Source organism: Crocuta crocuta, unplaced genomic scaffold (assembly GCF_008692635.1).
Source record: "Crocuta crocuta isolate KB4526 unplaced genomic scaffold, BGI_CrCroc_1.0 scaffold211, whole genome shotgun sequence".
Taxonomy (NCBI): Eukaryota; Metazoa; Chordata; class Mammalia; order Carnivora; family Hyaenidae; genus Crocuta; species Crocuta crocuta.
This window is the reverse complement of record NW_027527939.1, coordinates 3,089,791-3,100,494: the sequence shown is the minus strand read 5'-3', so window position 1 is coordinate 3,100,494 and position 10,704 is coordinate 3,089,791. Positions and strand designations below refer to the sequence as shown.

General features: G+C 33.4%; 1 protein-coding gene across 1 annotated transcript; it reads left to right on the top strand.

Annotated features, from left to right (window-relative positions):
* Positions 1-8,465: 8,465 nt before the first annotated feature.
* On the top strand, positions 8,466-9,540 carry LOC144221764 (olfactory receptor 13C2). The gene has a single exon (XM_077752275.1). It carries the CDS (start codon positions 8,481-8,483, stop codon positions 9,435-9,437), a length of 957 nt encoding a protein of 318 aa, XP_077608401.1. The 5' UTR covers positions 8,466-8,480; the 3' UTR covers positions 9,438-9,540.
* Positions 9,541-10,704: the final 1,164 nt, after the last annotated feature.

Sequence of the window (10,704 nt, the reverse complement as noted above, 5' to 3'; positions counted from 1 at the left end):
ATGAACTGAGTTGAAATAAGCCATGTGTTTGGGGGATAGAATATTTCTTATTATAAAGAGTCTATAGAGAATAAGAATAAAAAAAAATTCCAAGAGGATTTTCTTTGATATAATGAGAAAATGGAGACAAAATTAAAACCTATTACCACAAGAATAATTTGACTATCCAAAAAAGGTGGGTATTTAGATGTAGAATTTATCTTATTGGGGATAAAAATTCATTTAGTCAGAGTATAGTTTCTGGGTTCATGGTTTAGTAGTGCTTACATGTCTAATAGCATCATTTCCCACTGGTCCTGTAAAGTTGTTGTACAATAGGAAGTAGGTTTGCACTCTTGATTCCAAGTGTAATGTAAGCTTGTGTTCTGATTCTGTGACAATTTACTTCATAGCACCAATTTAGTTCTCTTTGGTTCTGTTTAGCAAATGTTTGCCCAGTGCTAATCCTGAACAGAGACAGACCTTGTCCTGGAGCCTCTCACTGGAGATGCTATTTGGAAAACTTTATTACTTGTTCATAAAGACATATTTTGATTTGTGTGGAAAGGGAATGAAGAAGATCAATGAGTTTTTAGGTAACAGGAAAGCATTTTGATTTTCATTGTTATGTTTCCATGAATATTTTGGGAATTGCTTTGAATAGTTTTTGTTGTTATTGGTAGTGTATTCCTATGGTAACTTAAACCTAATATTTTCTACACACACACATAGAGGCATTTGTCTCCATCTCTAGGACAGGTAGAAACTGCATCTTAGGCATTTTTATATTCGCAGAATTTTTTAGTATCATCTTCATTGAGTATGTATGCATAAATGTCATGTATACAGTGATTATTAGAATATATAAAACACCTAATATAAATATGGGTAGAGGATATGGGCACACAACACATATAAAAGAAAATACAGCTATTTAAGACACACACAAAAGTTAAATATTATAGTAGTTAAAAATTCCACTTAAAGCCATGGTGAGATACTATTTTAAGCCCTTTAGGTCACACATACACACACACACACACACACACACACACACACACACACAAGATCCGCAAACTATTGAAAGCATCAGTGATTATAAGAGCAAGAGAAAATCAGCAATAGTATAATACTTGTGGGAGCATAAATTAGTATTATCTTTTAGATTTATAAAAAATCTTCATTGTTTTTTACCCCATCATTTCACTTACAGAATTCAATTTTAACAAAGTAATTTGAACTTACTTTGTTAAAAATTATTTAAAAAAGAAAAAGAAAAAAATATTCAAAAGTATGTAGCCTTAAGTTTCCTCACTGGATTCTTAGGGGAGCAAATGATTTTAGCTTGAGTAATTGTATTGTTTTATAATGAAGATCAAGCTCCTTTCTGAACTTGGTTTCAGCTTTGTTTCTTAATTCTTTATATATTATCTGAGGATATCTTTTCTTTCCTTGCCTAACCTTCATTTTCCTTCTCCTTCCTTCTAAAATAAATTTCCTTTCCTGTGCAAAGATTGTAAATTACTTTAGAATATTTACAATGTGAATAGATGTTCATTTAGAAAGTCAACTTTTACTATAAGCTAATTTATAAAGTGAATATAAAATTGTATAGTAAATAACCTGTACTTCCAAAAAGTGTTTGTGTGTGTGTGTTTGCATGTGTGTGAGAGCAGGAGGAAATGAGATTGAAAAATTGAGAGGGAATTCAGTTGGGGAAATTTTGATGACAATACATGAGCCCCTTTATGATTTTTGTATGAAACAGAGTAATAGGCCTCCTGTAATTAGGTCTTTAGGGCTTTATTTCTGAAGTCTCATGTTTTATACATAATTCATTTATGAAGCAATTTCAAGGTGTCCATAGAGGTTTGGAGAGGTCCTTAAGAACATTTAAATTGTGTCCTAAAGCATGGAGCAGATTCTTTAGATTTTTGTGGGTCTCCACAATGGGGCAGTGTTTTAGCCTGGGCTAAATTGCCCCATTCCTAAAATGTATTACTAAATATTAATTTTCTTTCTATTTCGAACTAGAGGAATATAATGGTGTTTTATCTGAACTAGCAGAGTTTATCTTTGTATTCACACCTGTAACAATCATGTTTCTGTAAATGTCAGAGAATCAGTAAATTTCTGTGGCAAAATGTTACTCACTAGTAGCTGCCTCTTTGGAGCCTCAGCTACTAATGAGGAATCATGAAGATTGGATGCAAGTAGAAAAGCCGGACAAAATCACCTGTTGATGCTGCAACCTAGAGAGATAGGCAGTCTCTGGTTTGAAGGTAAGTTACTGCAAAGACAGGAAATAAATTTACCATGGATAAGCAGGAGTTGGACTGATGGGTTCAAAGTGTCAAGTTTCAACATAGGATGTTTTTCTCATGGAGAGACTGCGTGTTGGAATTTAAGGGTCTATTGACCAAGATGTGGTGGGGAAAAAGAGCTATGAGACCAAAAGAACAGTTCTGTATGCAAAGACAATTATGCAAACAACTAGAAGGAATTTGTCTAGCAGGATGAATTAATTTTTATTAATTTGCAGCTTTTTAGTGTATTACATAGTATTTGGACACTGTTATCTACTTGAGTGAATTGAGGCTTACTATAGGATGTACAGTAGACTATGTGTTCTGTAGTATAGAATTAATAACAAACAAGTCATCACTGGTCCCCTAGCAACATCTCAGTTCCATTTGGTTCAGTCACCTGAGAACCAAGTGAACTATGTGCCCGGTACTGTGTCTAGGACCTCTTTATATAGAGATAACATATGAGAAGTATCCTATGACCAATTTGGGATTTTTTAAATAAGCTGAACATTATCATTGCCTGAGATCTGAAAAAATAAATTTACCAAAGCACTGCATAACCAGAAAGAGACCTGCTTGATCATTATTCTAGTATGTTGGCATGCAGTACTGGTCACTATTTTGAATATTTGCTTTTTGATCATTAGGTTATACCTGTAAAAGTGAGTAACTTTTCCTTTTTATGTCAAGAGGCTTGCAAAAAATGTTAAAATAGTCTTAGTCAAAAAAATTAGTCATGTGTTTTAAGACAAGGAATACACTGGTACCTTACTACAACCCTGTCTTTTTATAGAGGGGAATTGAATTTAATATAAGGCACATCTTTGAGATGATTTTTCCATTTTGCCACCTAATTTGCTAGTATCCAGAGGATTGGGGTGACTGTGATAAAATGTATTAGGATTTGTATGTAGGATGAAAATAATACTATTTGTGATCTGATTAAGCTTTAAACTACATATACTTGATAAAGAAATGACAGAGAGATAAAGAGATGTAAATGGTGAAGGAAACCAGTGACAATGGGAACCATTGTTGTGCTAATTGGATTATATACACCAGCTCATTTAATCATATCAACAAATAGTATGATGTAGATGTTCTTATCTTCATTCTATAGAGAGGGATGGTGATGATCAGAAACATGCCCAGGCCATCTAGTTAAGAGGCAGAGATGGTGTTTGACCTAAGTTTGCCTCCAAAGTCTGTGTTTGACAGTGGTAAGGAATGTGCTTGATAGAATATCATGTAGCATGGAGATAGCTAATGGAACAATGCCTTTGGCAGAGATGTTTTACAGGTGTGCATATAATCTTCACTATTCCAAGAACCCCTTGTATACCTAATACCCTTTGGAGTCTTAAGTGGTTTGAGACCTATCCCAGAAAAATATGAAAAATTCTGTAAGATGCAAATCTTATATAAAGTGAAAATTTTTTGAAAAGCTAGGACAAAGAGGAGTTTAGATTAGGAAAATCATATTGGACTTTGGATGATCCCAAGCAGACTAATTATGGCCTGAAAATGAGAAGAAGGACCCTAGATTCAGAATAAACTGCCTTGTGACTTTAGGTGGACAAAGGACTTGAGAATGGAACAAGAATAACGGTTAGCATTTATTGAGCTGTAATTTTGTCCCAGGAATTTTACTAGTTCACTAAAGCAATAATGCATTTAGTGGAAAGGAAATAACATAGGATAGAAGGATAGACCCTTAATCTGGTCAAACGGTAGTTAATATCTTGATAGTGGGACACAAGGTAGTTATGGGCCTGAAAATCCTAATGAAACTATGTAAAGTATCTTAAGTATTGAAAATGTGACTATATTTAAAGTGCCTATTAATCTTCAATTCTCATTTAGTGTGTAATACTGAAGAAGTTAGAAAAATTTTCAAACATACAGGTTTGTGTTCTATGGTATTAGATGACTTGATGTAGTGTACTTCCAGAAAAGTGAAAGGAGAGAGGGAGGTAGTGAATCTCAAGAGCTTAAGTGTTGCTTTTTAAATGAATAAGCAATATATATTTATAAAGTGCTAAGATTTCAAAAAGTACTAAAAGATGTATAGTAAACAGCGTACTTTCCACTCCTGTTAATTAGCTATCCATTTCCTTTTCTGGAGATAACTATTGTTTCTTTTTCTAGAGATATTCTATATGTGAGCAAAAATGTGTGAATGTGTATATGTATTACACATAAATATGTCATCTTTTTTCACAAGTGTTAGTGTGTCATATATACTGTTCTGAACATTACTTTTCCAGTTAATATTTCTTAAAGATATTTCTACATCAATGCACAAAGAGCCCCATATTCTTTTTGACAGCAGAATAGTATTCCATTATTTCTATATCCCTTTTTCCTGGAAATGTAAATTCTTTCTACATCTGCTAATAAAGACAACACATTAATGAATCAATTTGTATATAAATCACTTTACACATGTGCTAGCATATCTGATAATAATTACTTAGAAATAACTCTGTAGTCAAAGGTTACATGTATGCTTTTATGATTTGATATATATTTCCAAATTGTCCTCCACAGAGGATGTACCAATTAAAGTGTACATTGAGAATATAGGAGTTCAGGTCTCCTTGTTCTTAGGAGGCAAGTCAGTAGAGGTGAAACCATGCCTTGTCCTTATGAGATGAGTGCATAGACATCTAGACATCTAAAGAATGGGTCACAATGAGAGATGTTAGGAAAATTCTCTGTAAGCTCCCTGTTATGTTGGTCAATCAGTTTCTTGAAAACTTTTAAAAATATATATGTGTGTGTGTTTGTGTGTGTGTGTAGTGTTTGTATATTCATACTTATATGTATAATTATTATTATATATGAACTTTAATGTATCAAATAAAATAAAGATGTCAATTAACAGACAACTTATATATATACATATGTATGTATATTATAAATATATATTTTTACATACATACTTATATATTACATGTTATTCATATATTTTTTGTATATAATATATAACTACATATTGTATATTACACATAATTATCTATATTATTTCCTTAGGGTATATTCTGAAATGTAGAATTTGATAGAAAAATCATGCATTTTTGTCTGAAATTTTAAAAAGGAAGATATTTGATAATCTATAAAAATTTAGATAATCTATTATTCACATTCTCATCTGAGGAAAATTCTGCAAATATATTCTAATCAAACCCAAATATAAATTAAAATGTGGTCCTGAAGAAAATAGAAGAGAAATAGAAGAGGGAGGAACCGATAGTGATCAATGAATAGATATAGAGGTAAATACACTGATAAAGACTGTCCAATATGTATAATGTAAGGGTTGAGGAAGAACTCTCAAAAAGACACACTGCAAGGAAATTATAAACACTTCTACAATATCTCACTGACATTTGGAAATTTGAGAATAGAAATGGAGGAATAAAAGTACTCTTGTAGTTCTGTCTTCATTTAGTGTTTGAGGGATAGCTTAGGAGATTAGACAGCACTCTAGTAGAAAAAATAGTCATTATGAGCAAATGTTTGGGTCCTGTAAGTCAAATTATGTAAGTCAAATTAGAGCAAGAGGAAATATCCACTTATGGAATGGTAAAATTGAATAGAGTGTTTAAGTTAATGAAAACAAGTAGTGAAAGACCAGCAAAAATAAGGAAGTAGGAAAAAAAGAGAATGCACTAATGTAAAATAAATAAGTTACAAAAATAAAGTATATGGAAAGAAGAAAAGGAAGTACATTAATAATTCTATTTTAAAGTGAATGGGTTCAATGTTCTCATATAAGACAGAGACTGTAAAAGGAGATTAAAAATTTAAACCCAGATATATGTTACTTATAAGTAGTATACTTACATACAAAGTGAGAAAGAAAAGTTGAAAATAAAGGGATGCTGAAAGAGCAGGCAAAAGCTCCCAAATTAAGAGAAAGTAGGAGCGTAATAGCAGTATCCTAAAAGTAGAATTTAAAGCACAAAACACAAGAAAGACAGGTCAATTAAGAACATTCACAATTTATAAAGATTATCAGCCATAAACAACACAGAAGCAAAGCATATAAAAAATCCTAGTTATACGGACAGAACATGCTTACAAATATTTATATATAATTCATTAATTATAGATGACAGAAATTAATTATTTCAAAGGTTTCAACAATACATTAAATAAACTTGATTATATGTACACATGTATACATGTACTGTTTATCTATAGAAAACCGTATGTCTTTCTCTTTTAAAAACTTTTTTTTAATCTTTATTTATTCTTGAGAGAGAGACATGGTGTGAGCAGGGGAAGAGCATAGAGAGAGAGGGAGACACAGGATCTGAAGCAGGCTCCAGGCTCTGAGCTGTCAGCACAGAACTCGATGTGAGGCTCAAACTCACGAACCACGAAATCATGACCTGTGCCGAAGACAGACACTCAACAGACTGAGCCACCCAAGCACCCGACCATATGGCTTTCTCAAAGAGAATTCATATCTTTCGTTAACATTTACAACATGGATCAAGTAATTGGCTGTCAAAGTCTCCATAACTAGAAAATTATAGGTCATTTCTCATAATAAAATAAAATTGGAAATGACAAAAATCTCAAATATCTAATGACTATTTGAAGAAACACCCACCTGGGTAACTCATGGTTTAAGGGGGGAAAGGAAAAATAATTATCTAGAAGACAATGAACAGAACACTTCATATAAAAATCTAAGGTTTTAGGAAACAAAGTATTTTAAGAACGTTAATTAGAGCTAGCAATAGAGAAAAAGGTAAATATTAAAGAATTTAGTTCTTATTTCACGAAATTAGAAAATCCAAATAAGCTTGAAAAATTACAAAGAAAACTTAATAAAACAGGAGGAAAAAAGTGAAAGGATAAATCTATCCAAAAGCCTCCTTTTTTTTTGAGAAGATCTATAATATAGGAAAATGCCTTGTGAGACTAATACAGAAAAAATACCACTTAAGAAGAGTAAGGAAAAAGGAGCTAGAACTGCTTACAAGGGAGATCACAGATTATAAGGATTAAATGCAACACTATGACAATACATTTGTAGCAAAATATAAAGTATCAAAATGAACTTCTCTCAAATCACCATGTTGAAATCTTGATTCTTTCTGAACAATCACCTATTTTGGTCTGACACTGCTTTTGAAATGTTAGTATTGTCAGTTAGATTACAAGGTATTCTAGTCTATGAGCCAAGTTCTCTGCAAATTGTATAATTAAGAATTTATATTCTGTAACCAGATGGCTTGGGTTAATTCTTTGTTATACCATTTATTTAGCTATATGACCTTGACTTTAGGCAAATTACTCAACTTTTATGTGCTTTATTTTCCTTCTCTGTCAATAAGGATGATGATGCTAATAACAGTAATTGCCTAATAGGGATGCTATTCAGATTAAATGAGGTAATGGATAAAGTAAGCAATTAGTGGGATTGACACAGAGTGACAAATATTAGTCATTATTTTGTCTCTCATTTTATTCCTTTATTCAGTATATGTTTTTGAAAATCTATTTCTGTATCCACTTCACTATAGGTACTGAAATGTGGAAGTAACAAGAAAAGTACCTACCTTTATAAAGTTTATGTGCTACTGGTCAAGACAGATAGTAAACATAACATTAAAATTTCAAGGAGTGACAAGATCATTGATTTATTGTGTGGTGCTATGTAGCTAATAAAAATGGCTTATTTTTTAGTTACACCTAAAATACAATGCTAAATTTTTATTATAATGTCTAGTTCATAAATGTGATGATAAATATGATAAAAAGGCCAGACTTCAGAAAGGAAGACTTAGGTTTGAATCTTATTTAGCTCTGATATATATTTACCTTTGGTCAAGGTAATATGTAATATTTATACTTTAATTTACTTAATATTTATAATTTAGTTTATCTGTAAAATGTGGATTACAATACTGCTATTTAGCACTATGATGAGATTAAGTAAATTACATGATATATTGCATGTAGTTTAAAACATATAGGTTTCCTCTTCCCTGCTTTGGTTCACTTTTGTGCACTTATTTTTTTTTTTCTTTAGTGTTTTCCTTTAAAAATATTTTTCCCTTCTGGAAGTATATGGTACTTGTAAACTGGTACACATTTGAAAGTAATCATAACAAGATACACATTTTGTTTTAACAAATTCTAGTGTCTTACAGGTAGAAGAGAAACAGTACAATGGAATGGGAAAATCAAACCATTCTGGTGGAATTCTTTTTAAAGGGACTTTCTGGCTACCCAAGGCTTGAGCTACTCTTTTTTGTGCTAATCTTAATAATGTATGTTGTCATCCTTCTGGGCAATGGCACCCTTATTGTAATCAGCATCTTGGATGCCCACCTTCACACTCCTATGTACTTCTTCCTGGGGAACCTCTCCTTCCTGGACATCTGCTACACCACCACCTCCATTCCCTCCACACTCGTGAGCTTCCTCTCCGAAAGAAAGACCATCTCCTTCTCTGGCTGTGCCATGCAGATGTTCCTTGGATTGGCCATGGGGACAACAGAGTGTGTGCTCCTGGGCATGATGGCCTTTGACCGGTATGTGGCTATCTGCAACCCTCTAAGATATCCTGTCATCATGAGCAAGGATTCCTTTGTGCCCATGGCAGCTGGGTCCTGGATCATAGGAGTCATCAACTCTGCAGTACAAACTGCATTTGTAGTACAATTGCCTTTCTGTAGGAATAATGTTATCAATCATTTCTCCTGTGAAATTCTGGCTATCATGAAACTGGCCTGTGCTGACATCTCAGGCAACGAGTTCATCATGCTTGTGGCCACAACACTGTTTATATTGACACCACTGTTATTAATCATTATCTCTTACACATTAATCATTGTCAGCATCCTCAAAATTCGCTCTTCTGAGGGGAGAAGCAAAGTCTTCTCCACCTGCTCAGCCCATCTGACTGTGGTGATAATATTCTATGGAACCATTCTCTTCATGTACATGAAGCCCAAGTCTAAAGATGCACTTAATTCAGAGGACTTGGATGCTACTGACAAACTGATATCCCTGTTCTATGGGGTTATTACTCCTATGATTAATCCTTTAATCTACAGTCTTAGGAACAAGGATGTAAAGGACGCAGTCAAACACTTATTGAGAAGAAGTGTGTTTAACAAGTAAATGGGAAAGGGACACACAATTTTTATAATCACACTGTGGAAATCAATTAGGGAAACCAAAAAGCCAAATAGATAGGTTCTTGCTGCTGTGTCAAATTCGTCTCTCAAAGCTCTCAAGCTCTAAAAAATTTTTTGGTGCAGTGCCTAATGAATATAAGTAAATAAATGTCCGTATTTTAGGAGTCAGTGGTTGTAGTTTGTTTTTATTGTTGAAGAGCCTTATTGTGAGGGCAATCAATAGAGAGATTTCCAGACAGGACAATTTTACACTTGTATTAAAGCCTTTAAAATGCTTTTTGATTCTACTACAAAAACAGACACTCAGATCAATGAAACAGAATAGAGAACCCATAAATGGACCCACAGATATATGGCCAACTAATCTTTGACAAAGAAGGAAAGGATATCCAATGGAATAAAGACAGTCTCTTGAGCAAATGATGCTGGGGAAAACTGGACAGCAACATGCAAAAAAATGAACCTGGACCACTTTCTTATACCATACACAAAAATAAACTCAAAATGGATGAAAGACCTAAACATAAGACAGGAAGCCATCAAAATCCTAGAGGAAAAAGCAGGCAAAAACCTCTTTGACCTCAGCTGCAGCAACTTCTTACTCAGTACATATCCAGAGGCAAGGGAAACAAGAGCAAAAATGAACTATTGGGACCTATTAAAATTAAAAGCTTCTCATGGAGGAGGGCACTTGTTGGGATGAGCACTGGGTGTTATATGGAAACCAACTTGACAATCAACTATGAAAGAATAAAAATAAAAAGCTTCTACACAGCAAAGGAAGCAATCAGCAAAACCAAAAGCCAACTTGACAGAATGGGAGAAGATATTTGCAAACGACATATCAGATAAAGGGTTAGTATCCAAAATCTATAGAGAAGTTATCAAACTCAACACCAAAAAGCAAATAATCCAGTGAAGAAATGGGCAAAAACATGAATAGACACTTCTCCAGTATAAAAATAGTGCTTCTGTGAACATTGGGGATGCATGTTCCCCTTTGAAACAGCATACCTGTATTCCTTGGATAAATACCTAGTAGTGCAATTGGTGGATCACAGAGTAGTTCTATTTTTAATTTTTTGAGGAACCTCCATACTATTTTCCAGAGTGGCTGCACCAATTTTCATTCCCACCAGCAGTGCAAAAGAGATCTTCTTTCTCCACATCCTCACGAACATCTGCTGTTGCCTGAGTTGTTAATGTTAGCCATTATGACAGATGTGAGGTGATATATCATTGAGGTTTTG